Source organism: Rhamphochromis longiceps, linkage group LG13, assembly GCF_057381845.1.
Source record: "Rhamphochromis longiceps isolate RC_006_pf linkage group LG13, R_longiceps_female_GT1.1, whole genome shotgun sequence".
Taxonomy (NCBI): Eukaryota; Metazoa; Chordata; class Actinopteri; order Cichliformes; family Cichlidae; genus Rhamphochromis; species Rhamphochromis longiceps.
In genome coordinates, this window is record NC_140569.1 from 17,141,200 (window position 1) to 17,165,704 (window position 24,505).

At 42.3% G+C, this 24,505-nt stretch overlaps 2 protein-coding genes across 2 annotated transcripts; both read left to right on the top strand.

Annotated features, from left to right (window-relative positions):
• Positions 1-58: 58 nt before the first annotated feature.
• Positions 59-21,481, top strand: LOC146655602 (centrosomal protein of 55 kDa-like). Its single transcript, XM_085428347.1, has 10 exons — positions 59-162; positions 855-1,016; positions 1,118-1,237; positions 2,710-2,781; positions 3,000-3,150; positions 3,386-3,512; positions 19,409-19,595; positions 19,676-19,750; positions 20,018-20,140; positions 20,857-21,481. The coding sequence occupies exons 2-10, from the start codon at positions 864-866 to the stop codon at positions 21,046-21,048; spliced, it is 1,200 nt and encodes a 399-aa protein (XP_085284473.1). The 5' UTR covers positions 59-162; positions 855-863; the 3' UTR covers positions 21,049-21,481.
• Positions 21,482-22,155: 674 nt separating this feature from the next.
• Positions 22,156-23,889, top strand: LOC146655603 (free fatty acid receptor 4-like). Its single transcript, XM_085428884.1, is given in 4 exon segments — positions 22,156-22,306; positions 22,309-22,691; positions 22,765-22,896; positions 23,527-23,889. Coding segments are annotated over 4 exon segments (1,029 nt in total).
• Positions 23,890-24,505: the final 616 nt, after the last annotated feature.

Sequence of the window (24,505 nt, forward strand, 5' to 3'; positions counted from 1 at the left end):
CGCTGAGCTCCTCCTCTTCTCCGTTTTCACGCTAGTGGGCGATGAAGAAAGGTTGCCATAATCATCCAACTTCACAATTTGACAGTCAACACCATCTTTAGGTAACAAAATATAAACCCAGTAGGTGTTGCAGCAGATTTGGTAGAACAATACCTTAAGAAAGTAAGATTTATTTTAAAATGAGCAGTCATATTTCAATACTGTTATAATAACGTTAGCTAAATGGTAACACTAGCTATTTAACGTTGGCTAGCTAGCTAAAGTAGCTTTAATTCTGTCTAGCAAAAACCTTATAGATTATGGCGGTTATAAGCGGTTTTTTACATCATTAATGTTATTTTATAGATATGAGAGACCAATATTCGGTATCCAGTTTAACTCTTAAGTATGAGCGATTTTGTTAGCATGTTAACTGTTAGCTTGTTAACTAGCGATAGACACAAAAATATATTTTAACGTGTGTGTGTGTGTGTGTGTGTGTGTGTGTGTGTGTGTGGGTGGGGGGGGGGGGGGGGTAGCACTTTGCTGATGCCAGATTTATTTAATTCAATTTGTCTTACATGTAGTGGGATGTAGGTGCGTTGCTAATAAATTTAGAGACACCTTTAAATAAAATAAAGAATAAGAAAAAAAATATATGTATATATATTTAAAAATACACTAGGTTTCAAAGTCAAAAGCAACTAGCTGCAATGCAATACATTACAAACTAATTATAAAATTACTGCTCAGAAATCAAACTTTGGTGAAGTTGTCTTTGCTCGTGAATATTAGGTAATGTAATCCTGCTCGTATTGTTGATGTTTCATATGTTATGTTCTAAGATGCATTGCTCCTGTGATACTTGTGAGCAGGTAACAGGGATGGCAGCATCTAAATACAAGCGCTCTCTCAAGAAAAAGCTCAACTCAGAGCTTGCCATGGTTGTCAGCAGCCTCAGGAAAGAGAATGCCTACCTGAAAAGGACCCTGGCTGAACTGACCCATCAGCAGTCGCAGCATAATAAGCTTGTAGAGGTAATCATGCTCACACTGCTAAGTCTAATTATTTTTACAATTTTTTTGTATCAATACATCCTGCCAATATTTAAAAGATGTTTTGTTGTGTCTCCATGCAGAGATTCCTCTCTCTTGAAGCCATCAGGCTCGAGTGTACCCGGGAATTTAGGATGAAACATGAGAAAACTGCTTCACCCTCTGAGCAGCTGTGTGAAAAAGAAAAGAGACCAGTGGATGCAGTGAGTAGCATATCCCGTTACTCCAGAGAGATTGAGGAAATCGAGGAGAAGCTTGAGGTCATCTCAACAAGGTGTCAGTATGTCGAGAAAAAAGTTACAGGGAAGCAGGTATAGCAGATTTTCAAATTAGAGATTATAATGTCGGAAGCAGTAAAAACAAACAGTTCTGTTTAACCCAGTACATCTTTCTCTTCAAATCTATAGACCATATAGCATTGTCTGGTTAAAGCACAGAAAAAGGTCTGGAGCATGTTAGGCATGCTTAATTGCTTGCCAGGTTTTTTGCCCTGCTACTACAGGGGACAGCCAGTGATGTCAATGCAAATAATTCCTTTCCCACAAGGGGTCACTGCTGAGTTTTCCAACACAGCTCCCCTTAAATGTCAGTCATGACTTTTGTATTCATTTGGAAAGGCAGGCATCAGTGTCTGTCTCTTTCTCTGAAGCTTTGTATTTGGGAAGTTGTATTAGCTGAGTAAGTTTTATCTCAGACCTTTAGTTTAGCAGTCTGGATGCTCAACAGCTTCTCCTACCTCTATGAATGCTTTACTACCATTAATAAATAAATCTTCAAATGTCCTCCTCCTTTATCCTGACAAAACTGAGTATCTTGTGTTTGGATGTCTGTCACTAAATTGTCCCTCTCGCCAACAACATCAAATCATCTTCTAAGCACCTTGGTATCATCCAGGGGGCCTAAAACAGTTTTGCCCAATTTTTGCCCAACTGGTCAACAGGATGAAGCTTAGTGGGTCATACTGGCCAGCTTCCTATAGAGAGTCCTTCGAGTAGGAATTCTGGCTCAGTGGAGTGTTGTTTATAGACCAGTGTGTCATTGAGATAGTTCCACTGCATGCCACTAGCTGGTGACTGTTGTGGACAGACGTGTCCACTGTAGGTGCAATGGGAGCAACATTTTTCTGCACTGGTTTACTGGTGGAAGAAAGCTGTCTGAAAATAGTGGAAGCAGAATGGTTAGTACCATCACCTTAGACTAAGAAGGTCCTGGATTTGAATCCAGTAGCTGGGCCTTGATTGGCGATTCTAGCATGAATGTTTGTCAGTCTCTCTGTTATAATCTAGCAAACAAGAAAAGGTCTCGATGTTGTGTGGAGCATTTTTAATTGCTTGTTAAATTTGCAGCTGTCCTGCTTCAGATGCAGTCATGTGAATGTGATTATTTCCTTCACACTGCTCACATTACTCTTAGACTTTCCAGCATCTGTTTAGCTAATTAAGCCCCTCTTGCCCCAGTTATACCACTAGATAGCAGCAGGTATTTTTCAGTCTCACTACCATTAGGATACTGAGAGCCATGATAGTCATCATAGAGATGTTATGGATCTTTTTTGAACTGTTCTGCCTGCCAGCTAGCTTTTGTTTTTTATCATAGCAACTAAGAGACTGTTAATATGAATTGCTCATTTTCAAATGTGCAGTATTGTTTTGTGTCTTTCTGGTCTCTCTGGTAGGACTCCACAGCTGATGAACAGGTTTCCACGAGTAATGAAGCTGTGGCAGAGGTCCAAATTCATCTCAGAGATGTAAGTGTTTTCTTGGCACAGCTGGGAAATGCCCCCTGTGTTTTTCTATCCACTCCTATCCTTCCCCTTAATCTTCTTTTAGTCCGTTTTTACTTACAAGTCAGGCTACAGTATACATGTCGTACTAAGTGTTTGTGGTTTGGAGACATCTTTCTGGCAAAGATCTGTTTCTGTCTTTTCTTTTATGTGCTTCTCATTATTTCATTCAATGCCCTGAGGCCTTGGAAAAAAACAAGCAGTGGCTGGAGTATGACCAGCAGAGAGAGGCCTATGTGAGGGCGATTCTGGCCAGAATGTTATGGCTGGAGAAGCAGCTGAATGAAGCCAATCAGGCCCGTTCACAGCAGCACAATGAGGACCATTCAGACGGTGAGCCAAGAGGATAGTGGGCAGTGGACAATCACCACTGGGGCGACAAGGGGCAGCAGTCTGTCACAACAAGTTTTTAAAATATCAAGATTGTCCAATAGTAGCCCACTGTAACAGAATGTGTCCTCATGTGCTTCATTTATCTTTTTTTAATGCCACATGGCACACATCTGAGTAGACATGCTTTTGTTTCCCACTTCTGCTTTTAATTTTTGATTTCTTTTTCTTATTGTAGAGAAAGAGAAAATAAGCCAGATGCAGGAGCATTATGAAAGACTCCTCCAGAAAGCCAAGGATGAACTGGAGGTACTGAGGGAACGAGTTGAAGTGACCCACCAAAATCTGATGATCACCCAAAATTGGTATGTTTGAAAAATCAAGGCATAAAAAATAGATCAGTAATAGACAAAGTGTGGACTGAAGCCCTCTGGTGGACTGTACCTGTATTGCAGGTGGGCTACCAGGAGTTATTTAGGGCCCGAGCACTGACTGTGCGAAGGCCCTATTGTATCTGCTCTGTTTCTTATTAGGGCCCGAGCACGGAGAGTGCGAAGGCCCTATTGTATCTGCTCCGTTTCTTATTATTATTATTATTATTATTATTATTATTATTATTATTATTCACCCCAAACAAGGGCCTTTTTGAGGGCCTAAACATGCTCAAAAACTCATGAAATTTTGCACACATGCCAGGTCTGGTGAAAAATTTTGTATTTTAATGGTTTCACTTATGAGCACTGGGAAATGGCTCTAGAGCGCCTCCTATGCCTTGTTAAATGCAGCCCTACGACCACATGGTTTGAGCTACATGTATGAAATTTGGCACACATGTGTATCATTCCAAGACGAACAAAAAAGTCTGTGGGCCCATTGACGCAAACCCAACAGGAAGTCCGCCATTTGGAAGAGAAGGTGACATTTTGGCTCTAATTTTGCCATTTCCATGCCTCGAACTTTAACGAACTCCTCCTTGGGATTTGGTCCTATAAACTTCAAATTTGGACAGTGTCAACTACACCCTTGTGCCATGTTAAATTGCGGAGCTTTTGAGTTTTCACAATACCATGAGGCCGTGGCGCCATGGCGAATTTCGATGACTCGCCATGAAAATCTTATTGCCTCTCATTTTGTCATACATTTTCTGACCTTGACCAAAGAGCACACATATGATAAGGCTCCACCCCTGAACATATTTCAAGTGCCATATTTGACATAAGGGCCAGCGCCACCTAGTGGGAACAGGAAATGTCATGTTTTACACTTTGGGGTACAGTATTGTGATGGGTGACATCTGCAGCCTCATATTTCTCCAGGAAAGCCTTAAGGAGTTGGTCTTGGGGTACAGTGAAAACTGTGAGTTTTCGCGAAAGGGTGTGACCCCAGCAGCATGGCGAACTTTGATGTCACGCCATGAAGAAACAAATTAGTATAACTCAATGAAATCCAGTCTGATCAGTACCAGACTTTACAGGCATGATGTCAGACCCGACCTGAACAGATTGATGTGCCCATTGTCGGAAATACGGACAGCGCCACCTAGTGGCAACAGGAAATGTCATGGCTTTAATTTTGTTGTACTGAATTTCACAGGTTCATTGTGGCCACCTCAAAAGCGGTGAATATCACCATCAGTCCCTCGTGATGCTTCAGTGCAAAAATTGTGACTTTAAACTGAACGGCGCACCCTGGTGGCAACGCGGTTCACCATGAAAGATGAAGTGGCTTTTGAGGGGCTTGGAAAGTTTAAAAAGTCTTGAAATTTGGCACACACCTCCAATGTGGTTAAGGCTTTGTTGTTATGTGATCATTTTCATTGAATATCCCAAAATGGCTCCACAGCGCCCCCTACAAAATTTCAAAATCACAGCCCCTGCTCTGTGTTTTATGTATGAGTCTGAAACCTGGTAAGCTTATAGGAGATATCAAGATGTACAAAAAAGTCTCTTGGTGCAATATCCCAAATCCAACAGGAAGTCAGCCATTTTAAAATTAATGTGTAATTTTGGCAACATTTTCCCCTCTTTTCAGGCTTCATTCTTTGACGAACTCCTCCAAGGGATTTCATCATATTGAACCATTCTCCAGTGTGTGGAATCTAAAGACCTTTGTGATGTTAAATTGCGAAGCTTTTTACGTTCAAGGAAACGGGGTGGTCATGGCGGCACGTAGAGTTTCAGTCACTCGCCAAAAAGCACTAATCTGCTGTCACTCAAAAACACAATGTCCAATCTCTCCCAAAGCTCATAGGTGTGATGAGACTCGAGCTCGGAAATGTTTGTTATGCCATTTGTACATAATGGTTAGAGCGCCACCTAGTGGAACGACTAACTAATCACGAATGAATGAGTTGAAATGTTAGCTGGTGGTTAAATGCATGAATTCCATCAATGTGACATCAGATCGGACGTGCTGGTTTTAGGTGTTGGGCGTGGCTCGACGCGCCGGGGGTGCGAGGGCCCTCATAACGCTGCTTGCAGCTTTAATTAGGGCCCGAGCACCGAGAGTGCGAAGGCCCTATTGTATCTGCTCCGTTTCTTATTATTATTATTATTATTATTATTAGGGCCCGAGCACTGACAGTGCGAAGGCCCTATTGTAATTGCTCTGTTTCTTATTATTATTATTATTATTTCGGCAAATGAATTGGCTTTTTGAGGGCCTAAACATGCTCAAAAACTCATGAAATTTTGCAGACATGCCAGGTCTGGTGAAAAATTTTGTATTTTAATGGTTTTACTCATGAGCACTGGGAAATGGCTCTACAGCGCCACCTATGCCTTGTTAAATGCAGCCCTACGACCACATCGTTTCAGCTACATGTATGAAATTCGGCACACATGTGTATCATGCCACGACAAACAAAAAAGTCTGTGGGCCCATTGACGCAAACCCAACAGGAAGTCCGCCATTTGGAAGAGAAGGTGACATTTTGGCTCTAATTTTGCCATTTCCATGCCTCGAACTTTTGCGAACTCCTCCTTGGGATTTGGTTGTATAAGCTTCATCTTTGGTCAGTGTCAACTACACACCTGGGCCATGTTAAATTGCGGAGCTTTTGAGTTTTCACAATACTATGAGGCCGTGGCGCCATGGCGAATTTCGATGACTCGCCATGAAAATCTTATTGCCTCTCATTCTGTCATACATGTTCCGATCTGGACCAAAGAGCACACATATGATAAGGCTCCACCCCTGAACATATTTCAACTGCCATATTTGACATCAAGGACAGCGCCACCTAGTGGGAACAGGAAATGTCATGTTTTACACTTTGGGGTACAGTATAGTGAAGGGTGACATCTGCAGCCTCAAATTTCTCCAGGAAAGCCTTAAGGAGTTGGTCTTGGGTTACAGTGAAAACTGTGAGTTTTCGCGAAAGGGTGTGACCCCAGCAGCATGGCGAACTTTGATGTCACGCCATGAAGAAAGAAATTAGTATAACTCAATGAAATCCAGTCTGATCAGTACCAGACTTTACAGGCATGATGTCAGACCCGCCCTGAACAGATTGATGTGCCCATTGTCGGAAATACGGACAGCGCCACCTAGTGGCAACAGGAAATGTCATGGCTTTAATTTTGTTGTACTGATTTTCACAGGTTCATCTTGGCCACCTCAAAAGCGGTGAATATCACCATCAGTCCCTCGTGATGCTTCAGTGCAAAAATTGTGAGTTTAAACTGAACGGCGCACCCTGGTGGCAACGCTGTTCAACATGAAAGATGAAGTGGCTTTTGAGGGTCTTGGAAAGTTTATAGAGGCTTGAAATTTGGCACACACCTCCAAATGGATGAAGGCTTTGTTGGCATGTGATCATTTTCATTGAATAGCGCGAAATTGCTCCACAGCGCCCCCTACAAAATTTCAAAACCACAGCCCCTGCTCTGTGTTCTATGTATGATTCTGAAACCTGGTAAGCTTATAGGAGATATCAAGATGTACAAAAAAGTCTCTTGGTGCAATATCCCAAATCCAACAGGAAGTCAGCCATTTTAATATTAATGTGTAATTTTGGCAACATTTTCCCCTCTTTCCAGGCACCGTTCTTTGACGAACTCCTCCAAGGGATTTCATCATATTGAACCAATCTCCAGTGTGTGGAATCTAAAGACCTTTGTGATGTTAAATTGCGAAGCTTTTTACATTCAGTGAAACGGGGTGGTTATGGTGGCACCTAGAGTTTGAATCACTCGCCAAAAAGCAGTAATCTGCTGTCACTCAAAAACACAATGTCCAATCTCTCCCAAACGTCTCAGGTGTGATGAGACTCGAGCTAGGAAATGTTTGTTATGCCATTTGTCAGTAATGGTTAGAGCTCCACCTAGTGGGACAACTATAATCATGATTGAATGAGATGAATTGTTAGCTGGTGGTTAAATGCATGAATTCCATCAATGTGACATCACATCGGACGTGCTGGTTTTAGGTGTTGGGCGTGGCTTGACGCGCCGGGGGTGCGAGGGCCCTCATAACGCTGCTTGCAGCTTTAATTATTATTATTATTATTATTATTATTATTTCGGCAAATGAATTGGCCGTTTGAGGGCCTAAACATGCTCGAAAACTCATGAAATTTTGCACACGCGTCAGGTCTGGTGAAAATTTACGTATTTTAATGTTCTCAGACATGGCCAGGGAAAATTAGCTCAGTAGCGCCACCTAGAAAAATGAAAAACGCGAGCCCCCGGTATGGGTATGACCTACATGTTTGAAAGTCGGTACACCTATATAATGTTCAGAGTCGAACAAAAAAGTCTATTATGGCAATGTCCTAAACCCAACAGGAAGTCCGCCATTTTGGATTGAAGGTGACATTTTGGCTCTGATTTTACCATTTCCATGCCTCGAACTTTGACGAACTCCTCCTTGGGGTTTGATTTCATAACCTTCATATTTGGTCAGTGCCAACTACACCCTTGTGCCATGTTAAATTGCGGAGCTTTTGAGTTTTCACAATACTATGAGGCCGTGGCGCCATGGCGAATTTCGATGACTCGCCATGAAAATCTTATTGCCTCTCATTTTGTCATACATGTTCCGATCTGGACCAAAGAGCACACATATGATAAGGCTCCACCCCTGAACATATTTCAACTGCCATATTTGACATCAAGGACAGCGCCACCTAGTGGGAACAGGAAATGTCATGTTTTACACTTTGGGGTACAGTATAGTGATGGGTGACATCTGCAGCCTCAAATTTCTCCAGGAAAGCCTTAAGGAGTTGGTCTTGGGTTACAGTGAAAACTGTGACTTTTCGCAAAAGGGTGTGACCCCAGCAGCATGGCGAACTTTGATGTCACGCCATGAATAAACAAATTAGTATAACTCAATGAAATCCAGTCTGATCAGTACCAGACTTTACAGGCATGATGGCAGACCCGCCCTGAACAGATTGATGTGCCCATTGTCGGAAATACGGACAGCGCCACCTAATGGCAACAGGAAATGTCATGGCTTTAATTTTGTTGTACTGATTTTCACAGGTTCTTCGTGGCCACCTCAAAAGCGGTGAATATCAACATCAGTCCCTCGTGATGCTTCAGTGCAAAAATTGTGACTTTAAACTGAACGGCGCACCCTGGTGGCAACGCGGTTCACCATGAAAGATGAAGTGGCTTTTGAGGGGCTTGGAAAGTTTATAGAGGCTTGAAATTTGGCACACACCTCCAAATGGATGAAGGCATTGTTGTTATGCAACCATTTTCCTTGAATAGCGCAAAATGGCTCCACAGCGCCCCCTACAATATTTCAAAACATCAGCCCCTGCTCTGTGTTTCATCTATGAGTCTGACACTTGGTAAGCTTGTGTAAGATATCAAGATGTACAAAAAAGTCTCTTGGAGCAATATCCCAAATCCAACAGGAAGTCAGCCATTTTAAAATTAATGTGTAATTTTGATGACATTTTCCCCCCTTTTCAGGCCTCATACTTTGACGAACTCCTCCAAGGGATTTCATCATATTGAACCATTCTTCAGTGTGTAGAATCTAAAGACCTTTGTGATGTTAAATTGCGAAGCTTTTTCCATTCAGGGAAACGGGGTGGTCATGGCGGCACGTAGAGTTTCAATCACTCGCAAAAAGCAGTAATCTGCTGTCACTAAAAACACAATGTCCAATCTCTCCCAAAGGTCGCAGGTGTGATGAGACTCGAGCTTGGAAATGTTTGTTATGCTATTTGTCAATAATGGTTAGAGCGCCACCTAGTGGCATGACTATAATCCTGCTTGAATAAGATGAAATGTTAGCTGGTGATTAAAAGCATGAATTCCATCAATGTGACATGAGATCGGACGTGCTGGTTTTAGGTGTTGGGCGTGGCTCGACGCGCCGGGGGTGCGAGGGCCCTCATAACGCTGCTTGCAGCTTTAATTAGGGCCCGAGCACCGAGAGTGCGAAGGCCCTATTGTATCTGCTCCGTTTCTTATTATTATTATTATTATTATTATTATTATTCAGGCGAAACAAGGGCCTTTTTGAGGGCCTAAACATGCTCAAAAACTCATGAAATTTTGCACACATGCCAGGTCTGGTGAAAAATTTTGTATTTTAATGGTTTTACATATGAGCACTGGGAAATGGCTCTAGAGCGCCACCTATGCCTTGTTAAATGCAGCCCTACGACCACATCGTTTGAGCTACATGTATGAAATTTGGCACACATGTGTATCATGCCAAGACGAACAAAAAAGTCTGTGGGCCCATTGACGCAAACCCAACAGGAAGTCCGCCATTTGGAAGAGAAGGTGACATTTTGGCTCTAATTTTGCCATTTCCATGCCTCGAACTTTTGCGAACTCCTCCTTGGGATTTGGTCGTATAAGCTTCATCTTTGGTCAGTGTCAACTACACACCTGGGCCATGTTAAATTGCGGAGCTTTTGAGTTTTCACAATACCATGAGGCCGTGGCGCCACGGCGAATTTCGATGACTCGCCATGAAAATCTTATTGCCTCTCATTCTGTCATAGATTTTCTGACCTTGACCAAAGTGAACACATATGATAAGGCTCCACCCCTGAACATATTTCAACTGCCATATTTGACACCAGGGACAGCGCCACCTAGTGGGAACAGGAAATGTCATGTTTTACACTTTGGGGTACAGTATAGTGATGGGTGACATCTGCAGCCTCAAATTTCTCCAGGAAAGCCTTAAGGAGTTGGTCTTGGGTTACAGTGAAAACTGTGACTTTTCGCCAAAGGGTGTGACCCCAGCAGTATGGCGAACTTTGATGTCACGCCATGAAGAAACAAATTAGTATAACTCAATGAAATCCAGTCTGATCAGTACCAGACTTTACAGGCATGATGTCAGACCCGCCCTGAACAGATTGATGTGCCCATTGTCGGAAATACGGACAGCGCCACCTAGTGGCAACAGGAAATGTCATGGCTTTCATTTTGTTGTACTGATTTTCACAGGTTCATCGTGGCCACCTCAAAAGCGGTGAATATCACCATCAGTCCCTCGTGATGCTTCAGTGCAAAAATTGTGACTTTAAACTGAACGGCGCACCCTGGTGGCAACGCTGTTCACGATGAAAGATGAAGTGGCTTTTGAGGGGCTTGGAAAGTTTATAGAGGCTTGAAATTTGGCACACACCTCCAATGTGACCAAGGCTTTGTTGTTATGTGATCATTTTCATTGAATATCCCAAAATGGCTCCACAGCGCCCCCTACAAAATTTCAAAACAACAGCCCCTGCTCTGTGTTTCATCTATGAGTCTGAAACCTGGTAAGCTTATGGAAAATATCAAGATGTACAAAAAAGTCTCTTGGAGCAATATCCCAAATCCAACAGGAAGTCAGCCATTTTAAAATTAATGTGTAATTTTGGCGACATTTTCCCCTCTTTTCAGGCTTCATTCTTTGACGAACTCCTCCAAGGGATTTCATCATATTGAACCATTCTCCAGTGTGTGGAATCTAAAGACCTTTGTGATGTTAAATTGCGAAGCTTTTTACGTTCAAGGAAACGGGGTGGTCATGGCGGCACGTGGAGTTTCAATCACTGGCCAAAAAGCAGTAATATGCTGTCACTCAAAGACACAAAGTCTAATCTCTCCCAAAGGTCGCAGGCGTGATGAGACTCGAGCTCGGAAATGTTTGTTATGCCCTTTGTCTATAATGGTTAGAGCGCCACCTAGTGGAACGACTATACTCATGGTTGAACCAAATGAAATGTTAGCTGGTGGTTAAATGCATGAATTCCATCAATGTGACATCAGATCGGACGTGCTGGTTTTAGGTGTTGGGCGTGGCTCGACGCGCCGGGGGTGCGAGGGCCCTCATAACGCTGCTTGCAGCTTTAATTATTATTATTATTATTCAGGCGAAACAAGGGCCTTTTTGAGGGCCTAAACATGCTCAAAAACTCATGAAATTTTGCACACATGCCAGGTCTGGTGAAAAATTTTGTATTTTAATGGTTTTACATATGAGCACTGGGAAATGGCTCTAGAGCGCCACCTATGCCTTGTTAAATGCAGCCCTACGACCACATCGTTTGAGCTACATGTATGAAATTTGGCACACATGTGTATCATGCCAAGACGAACAAAAAAGTCTGTGGGCCCATTGACGCAAACCCAACAGGAAGTCCGCCATTTGGAAGAGAAGGTGACATTTTGGCTCTAATTTTGCCATTTCCATGCCTCGAACTTTTGCGAACTCCTCCTTGGGATTTGGTTGTATAAGCTTCATCTTTGGTCAGTGTCAACTACACACCTGGGCCATGTTAAATTGCGGAGCTTTTGAGTTTTCACAATACTATGAGGCCGTGGCGCCATGGCGAATTTCGATGACTCGCCATGAAAATCTTATTGCCTCTCATTTTGTCATACATTTTCTGACCTTGACCAAAGTGAACACATATGATAAGGCTCCACCCCTGAACATATTTCAACTGCCATATTTGACACCAGGGACAGCGCCACCTAGTGGGAACAGGAAATGTCATGTTTTACACTTTGGGGTACAGTATAGTGATGGGTGACACCTGCAGCCTCAAATTTCTCCAGGAAAGCCTTAAGGAGTTGGTCTTGGGTTACAGTGAAAACTGTGAGTTTTCGCAAAAGGGTGTGACCCCAGCAGCATGGCGAACTTTGATGTCACGCCATGAAGAAACAAATTAGTATAACTCAATGAAATCCAGTCTGTTCAGTACCAGACTTTACAGGCATGATGTCAGACCCGCCCTGAACAGATTGATGTGCCCATTGTCGGGAATACGTACAGCGCCACCTAGTGGCAACAGGAAATGTCATGGCTTTAATTTTGTTGTACTGATTTTCACAGGTTCATCGTGGCCACCTCAAAAGCGGTGAATATCAACATCAGTCCCTCGTGATGCTTCAGTGCAAAAATTGTGACTTTAAACTGAACGGCGCACCCTGGTGGCAACGCAGTCCACCATGAAAGATGAAGTGGCTTTTGAGGGGCTTGGAAAGTATATAGAGGCTTTAAATTTAGCACACCCCTCCAAATGCATGAAGGCTTTGTTGTCATGTGATCATTTTTATTGAATAGCGCGAAATGGCTCCACAGCGCCCCCTACAAAATTTCAAAACCACAGCCCCAGCTCTGTGTTTTATGTATGAGTCTGAAACCTGGTAAGCTTATAGGAGATATCAAGATGTACAAAAAAGTCTCTTGGAGCAATATCCAAAATCCAACAGGAAGTCAGCCATTTTAAAATTAATGTGCAATTTTGGCAACATTTTCCCCTCTTTCCAGGCACCGTTCTTTGACGAACTCCTCCAAGGGATTTCATCAGATTGATGCGATCTCCTGTGTGTGGAATCTAAAGACCTTTGTGATGTTAAATTGCGAAGCTTTTTACATTCAGGGAAACGGGGTGGTCATGGCGGCACGTGGAGTTTCAATCACTCGCCAAAAAGCAGTAATCTGCTGTCACTCAAAAACACAATGTCCAATCTCTCCCAAAGCTCATAGGCGTGATGAGACTCGAGCTCGGAAATGTTTGTTATGCCATTTGTGCATAAGGGTTAGAGCGCCACCTAGTGGAACGACTAACAAATCATGAATGAATGAGTTGAAATGTTAGCTGGTGGTTAAATGCATGAATTCCATCAATGTGACATCAGATCGGACGTGCTGGTTTTAGGTGTTGGGCGTGGCTCGACGCGCCGGGGGTGCGAGGGCCCTCATAACGCTGCTTGCAGCTTTAATTAGGGCCCGAGCACTGATAGTGCGAAGGCCCTATTGTAATTGCTCTGTTTATTATTATTATTATTATTATTAGGGCCCGAGCACCGAGAGTGCGAAGGCCCTATTGTATCTGCTCCGTTTCTTATTATTATTATTATTATTATTATTATTATTATTATTCAGGCGAAACAAGGGCCTTTTTGAGGGCCTAAACATGCTCAAAAACTCATGAAATTTTGCACACATGCCAGGTCTGGTGAAAAATTTTGTATTTTAATGGTTTTATATATGAGCACTGGGAAATGGCTCTAGAGCGCCACCTATGCCTTGTTAAATGCAGCCCTACGACCACATCGTTTGAGCTACATGTATGAAATTTGGCACACATGTGTATCATGCCGAGTCGAACAAAAAAGTCTGTGGGCCCATTGATGCAAACCCAACAGGAAGTCCGCCATTTGGAAGAGAAGGTGACATTTTGGCTCTAATTTTGCCATTTCCATGCCTCGAACTTTTGCGAACTCCTCCTTGGGATTTGGTTGTATAAGCTTCAAATTTGGTCAGTGTCAACTACACACCTGGGCCATGTTAAATTGCGGAGCTTTTGAGTTTTCACAATACTATGAGGCCGTGGCGCCATGGCGAATTTCGATGACTCGCCATGAAAATCTTATTGCCTCTCATTTTGTCATACATTTTCTGACCTTGACCAAAGTGAACACATATGATAAGGCTCCACCCCTGAACATATTTCAACTGCCATATTTGACACCAGGGACAGCGCCACCTAGTGGGAACAGGAAATGTCATGTTTTACACTTTGGGGTACAGTATAGTGATGGGTGACATCTGCAGCCTCAAATTTCTCCAGGAAAGCCTTAAGGAGTTGGTCTTGGGTTACAGTGAAAACTGTGACTTTTCGCAAAAGGGTGTGACCCCAGCAGCATGGCGAACTTTGATGTCACGCCATGAAGAAACAAATTAGTATAACTCAATGAAATCCAGTCTGATCAGTACCAGACTTTACAGGCATGATGTCAGACCCGCCCTGAACAGATTGATGTGCCCATTGTCGGGAATACGTACAGCGCCACCTAGTGGCAACAGGAAATGTCATGGCTTTAACTTTGTTGTACTGATTTTCACAGGTTGATCGTGGCCACCTCAAAAGCGGTGAATATCACCATCAGTCCCTCGTGATGCTTCAGTGCAAAAATTGTGACTTTAAACTGAACGGCGCACCCTGGTGGCAACGCGGTTCATCATGAAAGATGAAGTGGCTTTTGAGGGGCTTGGAAAGTATATAGAGGCTTGAAATTTGGCACACACCTCCAAATTGATGAAGGCATTGTTGTTATGTAACCATTTTCCTTGAATATCCCAAAATGGCTCCACAGCGCCCCCTACAATATTTCAAAACATCAGCCCCTGCTCTGTGTTTCATCTATGAGTCTGACACTTGGTAAGCTTGTGTAAGATATCAAGATGTACAAAAAAGTCTCTTGGAGCAATATCCCAAATCCAACAGGAAGTCAGCCATTTTAAAATTAATGTGTAATTTTGATGACATTTTCCCCCCTTTTCAGGCCTCATACTTTGACGAACTCCTCCAAGGGATTTCATCATATTGAAGCATTCTTCAGTGTGTAGAATCTAAAGACCTTTGTGATGTTAAATTGCGAAGCTTTTTCCGTTCAGGGAAACGGGGTGGTCATGGCGGCACGTAGAGTTTCAATCACTCGCAAAAAGCAGTAATCTGCTGTCACTAAAAACACAATGTCCAATCTCTCCCAAAGGTCGCAGGTGTGATGAGACTCGAGCTTGGAAATGTTTGTTATGCTATTTGTCAATAATGGTTAGAGCGCCACCTAGTGGCATGACTATAATCCTGGTTGAATAAGATGAAATGTTAGCTGGTGATTAAAAGCATGAAATCCATCAATGTGACATCACATCGGACGTGCCGGTTTGAGGTGTTGGCAGTGGCTCGACGTGCCGGGGGTGCGAGGGCCCTCATAACGCTGCTTGCAGCTTTAATTATTATTATTATTATTATTTCGGCAAATGAATTGGCCGTTTGAGGGCCTAAACATGCTCGAAAACTCATTAAATTTTGCACACGCGTCAGGTCTGGTGAAAATTTACGTATTTTAATGTTCTCAGACATGGCCTGGGAAAATTAGCTCAGTAGCGCCACCTAGAAAAATGAAAAACGCGAGCCCCCGGTATGGGTATGACCTACATGTTTGAAAGTCGGTACACCTATATAACGTTCAGAGTCGAACAAAAAAGTCTATTATGGCAATGTCCTAAACCCAACAGGAAGTCCGCCATTTTGGATTGAAGGTGACATTTTGGCTCTGATTTTACCATTTCCATGCCTCGAACTTTAACGAACTCCTCCTTGGGGTTTGATTTCATAACCTTCATATTTGGTCAGTGCCAACTACACCCTTATGCCATGTTAAATTGCGGAGCTTTTGAGTTTTCACAATACTATGAGGCCGTGGCGCCATGGCGAATTTCGATGACTCGCCATGAAAATCTTATAGCCTCTCATTTTGTCATACATTTTCTGACCTTGACCAAAGTGAACACATATGATAAGGCTCCACCCCTGAACATATTTCAACTGCCATATTTGACATCAAGGACAGCGCCACCTAGTGGGAACAGGAAATGTCATGTTTTACACTTTGGGGTACAGTATAGTGATGGGTGACATCTGCAGCCTCAAATTTCTCCAGGAAAGCCTTAAGGAGTTGGTCTTGGGTTACAGTGAAAACTGTGAGTTTTCGCGAAAGGGTGTGACCCCAGCAGCATGGCGAACTTTGATGTCACGCCATGAAGAAACAAATTAGTATAACTCAATGAAATCCAGTCTGATCAGTACCAGACTTTACAGGCATGATGTCAGACCCGCCCTGAACAGATTGATGTGCCCATTGTCGGAAATACGGACAGCGCCACCTAGTGGCAACAGGAAATGTCATGGCTTTAATTTTGTTGTACTGATTTTTACAGGTTCATCGTGGCCACCTCAAAAGCGGTGAATATCACCATCAGTCCCTCGTGATGCTTCAGTGCAAAAATTGTGACTTTAAACTGAACGGCGCACCCTGGTGGCAACGCTGTTCAACATGAAAGATGAAGTGGCTTTTGAGGGTCTTGGCAAGTTTATAGAGGCTTGAAATTTGGCACACACCTCCAAATGGATGAAGGCTTTGTTGGCATGTGATCATTTTCATTGAATAGTGCGAAATGGCTCCACAGCGCCCCCTACAAACATTCAAAACCACAGCCCCTTCTCTGTGTTTTATGTATGAGTCTGAAACCTGGTAAGCTTATAGGAGATATCAAGAAGTACAAAAAAGTCTCTTAGAGCAATATCCCAAATCCAACAGGAAGTCAGCCATTTTAAAATTAATGTGTAATTTTGGCAACATTTTCCCATCTTTTCAGGCACCGTACTTTGACGAACTCCTCCAAGGGATTTCATCAGATTGGACCGATCTGCAGCTTGTGGAATCTAAAGACCTTTGTGATGTTAAATTGCGAAGCTTTTTACGTTCAGCGAAACGGGGTGGTTATGGCGGCACTTAGAGTTTGAATAACTCGCCACAAAGCAGTAATCTGCTGTCACTCAAAAACACAATGTCCAATCTCTCCCAAACGTCTCAGGTGTGATGAGACTGGAGCTCGGAAATGTTTGGTATGCCATTTGTCGGTAATAGTTAGAGCGCCACCTAGTGGGACGACTATAATCATGGTTCAATGAGATGAAATGTTAGCTGGTGGTTAAATGCATGAATTCCATCAATGTGACATCACATCGGACGTGCTGGTTTTAGGTGTTGGGCGTGGCTCGACACGCCGGGGTGCGAGGGCCCTCATAACGCTGCTTGCAGCTTTAATTATTATTATTATTATTCAGGCAAAACAAGGGCCTTTTTGAGGGCCTAAACATGCTCAAAAACTCATGAAATTTTGCACACATGCCAGGTCTGGTGAAAAATTTTGTATTTTAATGGTTTTACATATGAGCACTGGGAAATGGCTCTACAGCGCCACCTATGCCTTGTTAAATGCAGCCCTACGACCACATCGTTTGAGCTACATGTATGAAATTTGGCACACATGTGTATCATGCAAAGACGAACAAAAAAGTCTGTGGGCCCATTGACGCAAACCCAACAGGAAGTCCGCCATTTGGAAGAGAAGGTGACATTTTGGCTCTAATTTTGCCATTTCCATGCCTCGAAGTTTTGCGAACTCCTCCTTGGGGTTTGATTTCATAACCTTCATATTTGGTCAGTGTCAACTACACCCTTGTGCCATGTTAAATTGCGGAGCTTTTGAGTTTTCACAATACGGTGAGGCCGTGGCGCCATGGCGAATTTCGATGACTCGCCATGAAAATCTTATTGCCTCTCATTTTGTCATACATTTTCTGACCTTGACCAAAGTGAACACATATGATAAGGCTCCACCCCTGAACATATTTCAACTGCCATATTTGACATCAAGGACAGCGCCACCTAGTGGGAACAGGAAATGTCATGTTTTACACTTTGGGGTACAGTATTGTGATGGGTGACATCTGCAGCCTCAAATTTCTCCAGGAAAGCCTTAAGGAGTTGGTCTTGGGTTACAGTGAAAACTGTGAGTTTTCGTGAAAGGGTGTGACCCCAGCAGCATGGCGAACTTTGATGTCACGCCATGAAGAAACAAATTAGTATAACTCAATGAAATCCAGCCTGATCAGTACCAGACTTTACAGGCATGATGTCAGACTCGCCCTGAACAGATTGATTTGCCCATTGTCAGAAATACGGACAGCGCCACCTAGTGGCAACAGGAAATGTCATGGCTTTAATTTTGTTGTACTGATTTTCACAGGTTCATCGTGGCCACCTCAAAAGCGGTGAATATCACCATCAGTCCCTCGTGATGCTTCAGTGCAAAAATTGTGACTTTAAACTGAACGGCGCACCCTGGTGGCAACGCGGTTTACCATGAAAGATGAAGTGGCTTTTGAGGGGCTTGGAAAGTTTATAGAGGCTTGAAATTTGGCACAGACCTCCAAATGGATGAAGGCATTGTTGTTATGTAACCATTTTCCTTGAATAGCGCAAAATGGCTCCACAGCGCCCCCTACAATATTTCAAAACATCAGCCCCTGCTCTGTGTTTCATCTATGAGTCTGACACTTGGTAAGCTTTTGTAAGATATCAAGATGTACAAAGAAGTCTCTTGGAGCAATATCCCAAATCCAACAGGAAGTCAGCCATTTTAAAATTAATGTGCAATTTTGATGACATTTTCCCCCCTTTTCAGGCCTCATACTTTGACGAACTCCTCCAAGGGATTTCATCATATTGAAGCATTCTTCAGTGTGTAGAATCTAAAGACCTTTGTGATGTTAAATTGCGAAGCTTTTTCCGTTCAGGGAAACGGGGTGGTCATGGCGGCACGTAGAGTTTCAATCACTCGCAAAAAGCAGTAATCTGCTGTCACTAAAAAACACAATGTCCAATCTCTCCCAAAGGTCGCAGGTGTGATGAGACTCGAGCTTGGAAATGTTTGTTATGCTATTTGTCAATAATGGTTAGAGCGCCACCTAGTGGCATGACTATAATCCTGGTTGAATAAGATGAAATGTTAGCTGGTGATTAAAAGCATGAAATCCATCAATGTGACATCACATCGGACGTGCCGGTTTGAGGTGTTGGCAGTGGCTCGACGTGCCGGGGGTGCGAGGGCCCTCATAACGCTGCTTGCAGCTTTAATTTTACATTGAAATATATTTGAAAATATATTTTATAATTGCCAGTAGTTTTGCTTATTTTATAATTCCAATTAAATAATCCATTAAAAATGGATTAACTTTAAGAACTACGTGATTTAAAACGGAATTCTTAATTTTCTTTTCTGCCTTTTTTTGATACCAAAAACAAAAGCAGACAGGTTATCTTTATACTTTAAAATGGTTAGCAGTCTGAAGTTTGAGAATGGCTGTAATGATTATATGTTTCCATTTAAGTTGGTGGTTAGCTATTTGACAGGCAAAAATGATCTGTAGGTGCAAGGAAAGAGAAAGGGAAGTGGAGGAGCTCAAACAGCAGCTGCAAGCTGAAAGGTTGAGCAGAAGCACACAGGAAGTGCAGAATTGCCCTGAGGATGAAGAGCAACAACAGAGAGATGTGAGAGAAGTCCTCCAGGGCGTGCTGGATGATGAGAGAAGAAGGTCGGGAAACTCTGAGCTGCAGGTAAAAAGTAAAAATCTTAATGTGCTCACATGAGGGAAGAAAGAGCCAATGAAATCACAGAAAAATTACTCTCCAATCAGGCGAATCTCTTTCAGAGGTTTATGTTAAATCGTCACCATGCAGACCAGGAAAAGATTGCAGACCTAGAGCGACAGGTATGACAGGCACATTTACTTTCTGTTAGTTTTCGCAGTTTCGTGTTGCTGATTTACCCATTGTTAATGATGGCGCAGATTAATGACAATGCACAGAGGATGGCCAGTTTGTGTTTTTTAATAAGTCTTTTGGAGATAAAAAGGTTGCAGTATGCAAACACAGTGTGCTCTGTTTTGTCTGTGCCTGCCTTCTACAGCCACACATTATCTCTTTTATTATAGTGTTATTCATTCAGTTCATCGCAGTGACAATTTTTTACATTTTAGATCCAGATTTCTTCACAAGACCTTGAGGATGAGAGGCAGAATTGCTCTTATTTAAAGAAGCAAATGGTCAAAGTTCTGAAGGCATTGCAAAAAGGAAAAGGCCATGTGGCAAAGCAGTTAAAGGTTGGCGTCAGTATCTAATCAGAGGATGATAAGATTGATCTGTGATCAAACTTAAAGCTGCATTAATAGAGTTTTTACCCCTCAGCCTTTAAAGGATAAAGAGTGCCCACCCCATCATGGTGTGGACGTCAACGTTTCTGAACATGATAACTCATGAACAAGGCAACACAGGATTTTGTAATCTCGACCTCAAGATCAGAGGTCAAGTTTTCTTAAAATCTTGTAATAACTTAAGAAGGAAATGACCTAGGAGTTTCAAATTGATACCATAGGTTTGTCTACTAGGAGGCTGAGGGGTAGCTCTAGCAGCTGCCAGTATTTTGTTTTCCTTTTTTAACAAATTCAGTGTTGCAGGCAACATTAATTTTCATTTGGAGCTGTGTTTTTATTTGCCTGGTCACTGAATATTCAGTACTTACTGCCTTTTGTTCACCTGAGCACACCAGATGTTTCCTCACTTTGCGTGTCTGCTGCTGTAATTTCTTCCATTGATAATTTTCTGCACGAACCACAGTTAAAGCAAACATTCAAAACGAATTCAAGTTGTAAAATCAAGTAAAAAGCAGCACCTTTCATACTCAGCCTACTCTGTTATTGTAAAAAATAGTGTAGCTTTAAGATTTACTTTGGAATAAATTTAGCAGTTTTCTTTTTTTTTTGTTAGTTTTTTTTAATCCCAGGACTAAAGTGTAACTGATGGATGTTGTTTATGTTAGAGAGAGAAGCCGGATCAGAGCTCAGGGGAAACGAACCCTCCCCTGTCCCAGTTCTCCAGACCCAGCCTGACGTCCTCGCCTCACAGCAACTTGATGAATGAAAGCTTCCTGGAGTGTCCCGTCTGCCAGGCCGAGTATCCAGTCAGTCACCACCGAGAACTGATGAACCATTTAGAAATCTGTCTAAACTGAGCTGAGCCTGGAAGCTCTTTAATGATGGATCTTCTTTAAGATGGATTGGTTGTTAAATTAAAGTTATTTTGATAAATTAATGTGACAAGTTGCTTAAGCTGTGTTTGAAACGAATCCTCAAAGCTTTGATTAAACATAACAGCAAAGATTTCCCCAGAAATGTAACTGAGTTTGGAGCAATCTCTGCTTCATCCAGCACAGCCAGGCAGCTGCAGCTGCTTACAGCTCTTGGCAGCATACTGTTGCAGCTGCTTGAAATCTGTAATTAGCAATAAATGCACTATGTAAAGGGCTACATCTTGTCTTCATTCTATAGTATTTACAGATTGTCTCTCTAAACTGGCCTTGTATTATCTGGACTGGACTAGCACACCAGCTGTGCTGGATGCGGAGGGATTGCAGAGGAATAACACCTTGCATGTTTGTGTACAAAATAAACACTATTAGTTGGAAAATTGTTTGAAGTTTGGTTTAAATACTCTGTCGAGACTGTGCTCCATGTAATAAATCTACTGATATTGATCTTTTTTTGATGCACTCAAATTATTTTTGGTTTCAACTGATATATACAAATATACAAGCAACTATTTGATGTTTTGAGTGTTGTTGCTTTTTAGCAGGAAGTGTTTTAGCAAACGGCAGTGGTAGGTTTATTTCTATAGCACATTTTATTACATGTAAACTATGTGCTTAAAACAGAAGGCAGTGAAAAGAGCAAAATAAAATCAATTTAGAAATATTTCCAAAGTGCAGCACTTAACAAATTTCTCAGACTACTTGTCATTAAAAACAAGAAAACACATATTTTAGAAATTTATCAAAAAATAGTTTAAAGCTAAAAACGATATGTTATTTATTAGGTAAACAACAAACCAAATTCATGTTTTTATGTCCAAATGTGAGTAAGCACATCATCACGTCATCACTTAAAGTGAAAATGCAAAGACTTCCTTTTAAGCATTGCAGAGCAAACAGCATCAGAAAGTCTAGTCTCCACCCTTTCTCCTCCCTTTTACTTCTTATCAGCATCTGTCAACATTCATTTTTCTGTTTGTCTTCAGGAGTGAGCAGTGTGTGCATTTCACATTTAGTACCTTTTCAGCCTGCATGGATACAGACCTTCACATTCATTCCCTTCATTTGAGAAACTTGACTTTTTTTTCTTTCTTCTCTGAGCTGCACCACTCAAATCAGGTTGCTACCACTATAATGGAAACCGCAGCTATCAGTGCAGTCTTTCTGGTCTCTGTAGCTGCAAATGAGCTGCAGTCCTGGTAACCTGTGGACGCAGGCTGCTTGCCAATAAGACCATCCTGACGCTCAACTTGTTCGTGGCTGATCTGCTGTTCGTCAGCATGATCCCGCTGATTGTGACAGTGCGTTGGACCGTGTCCTGGGAGCTGGGGTATGCAGCCTGCCACACATTGCTCTATGTCATCTGTATGAGTGGCTGTGTCACCATCACAACCTTGGCCACGATCAGTGTGGAGAGAGTCCAGGCAATTCTCTGGCTGCAGACTGTGCCAAGTCTGGCTCCCAGGATGGTGACTGTGACCCTCGTCTTCATCTGGGCTTTCTCTGCACTCACCTCCCTCCCCCTCAGTCTGTTCTTCACTGTGATGGAAGTGGATTTCCCAAAGCTGGTATGGATGAATTTAAAAAAGAGGAAATATTTCTACAATAGAGCTATGCCTATGTTTGTTATTATCTCCGCAGGAACACGGTCACATCTGTACTCTCAAGTGGCCTGACCCAGCAGGGGAGATTGTGTGGAACGTAGTCTTCACTGCCCTGAGCTTCCTTCTCCCAGGACTCATCATTCTGGTTAGTTACAGCAAAATATTGCAGGTGGGTTAATGCTGTCTTTGCTAAAGATGGCAGGCAGCGAGGAGAAGGACAGATCAGCTGTTGTCTGCTTTTATGCTTCTAACACAAATTGTAAAAATCCAGCTCTGAATTTACCGTTTTCTCAATTTACAAGTTTCTTACATGAAGACAGAAATATACATGAGTTAACTTAATTTTTAAACGAAAAATGTTTTTGGCCACTTCAGTTTCTTTTTCCAGCTGTCATTATACTTATATTATTAATTAAATAAGCATTCTTCCTTGAATTAATGCATGGATATCCTGATTTCTTAGACATTTCTCTGTCCCCGTGGGGGGGGAAATGTGCGCTTACTAATTATTACCTTTGTGTGTACGTTCAGTGCTCTCCGCTATCAACTGTTAACACTAAACTGGGCAACCAGTTATGCCAATGTATCCATGAGTGTGACACAGAGAACAGAAGAACATGGTGACCAGCTGCAAATTGATTTTAGCGCTCAGTAGACTTTATGGATGAGACAAATAAAACTGTTTCCATGCTTCATGTGTAAATCCATATACAGCTCAATCAGGGTGTGTAAATGGTTTCATCATGTCTCTGTAACCACAGGTGTTTGCATTGTATCAAATATTGTATTTCTGTTCCAGATTGCTAAAAATTGCAGGTTAAGGCTCCGACCCAGAGACCGTCAGCAACCCAATGGAGACTCTCCTCACTACTACATCTCCTGCCAGGATATGAAGCTGTTCCGTACTATGCTGGTCTTGATGCTTTCCTTCTTAGTCATGTGGAGCCCTATTTTCATTATCTTCTTCGTCATATTGGCCCACAACATACAGGGTCACATATATGTCTCTTCCACCATGTTCTTCTGGGTGGTGACGTTCACTCTGGCAAATTCAGCGCTCAATCCCATCCTCTACTCGGTCTGCCAGTTCAAGAACAGCTGGCGCAAACGCTGCTGTGGCTCAGTTGTGTTTCCAGTGAGAAAAAGACCCACCAGTGGGTGAACACTGGGAATACATCCATAATCATGTCAAATAGAGCAGGGATGTCAAACTCATGTTACATTGCGGGGCCACATACAGCCCACTTTCACCTTTAGTGGGCCACACCAGTGAAACTCTTCTTTCTCTCTGTGTAAAGAAGTCTAAATACACATTTGAGATATCTTAATATAAGAAAAAGAAGTGCAATTTCAACCATATGTCTTATTTTCCTACATGACTAAGAAATGCTGCTGTATTAAATGAATCTGTCAGCATGACATGGTAAGAAATTAGAAGAAATAAATGTACAAAATTACAGAAAACGTTCTAGTAGCTTGTTGTTCAGATTGTCTAGTAAATATAAAACAGAACATGTTTTTTTTCTATAGTAGTGAAAAAACAGGGATTTTGTCAGTTCCTTAATTGTTCATATATTTGTTCATTACTTTACTGTAGTATGAATGGCTGTGGTGGAGGTCTTTTTCATTAGGCTATAAAGCTTGATTATTTTTACAAAATTTTACAACATTTTTAAAGCCTTCCAGTGGGCCAGATTAGAGTCTTTGCCAGGCCAAATTTGGACACCGGACATTAAGTTTGACATTCCTGAAATAGTGCAAAGCATGTATGTCTGGTG

What these genes read in the sequence shown, in the direction of transcription:
- LOC146655602 (XM_085428347.1), top strand. Translation starts at nt 864, where the DNA reads ATGGCAGCATCTAAATACAAGCGCTCTCTCAAGAAAAAGCTCAACTCA. An exon ending in AGCATAATAAGCTTGTAGAG is followed by an intron (nt 1,017 to 1,117) that starts GTAATCATGCTC and finishes GTCTCCATGCAG; the next exon opens with AGATTCCTCTCTCTTGAAGC. An exon ending in AAAAGAGACCAGTGGATGCA is followed by an intron (nt 1,238 to 2,709) that starts GTGAGTAGCATA and finishes TCTCTCTGGTAG; the next exon opens with GACTCCACAGCTGATGAACA.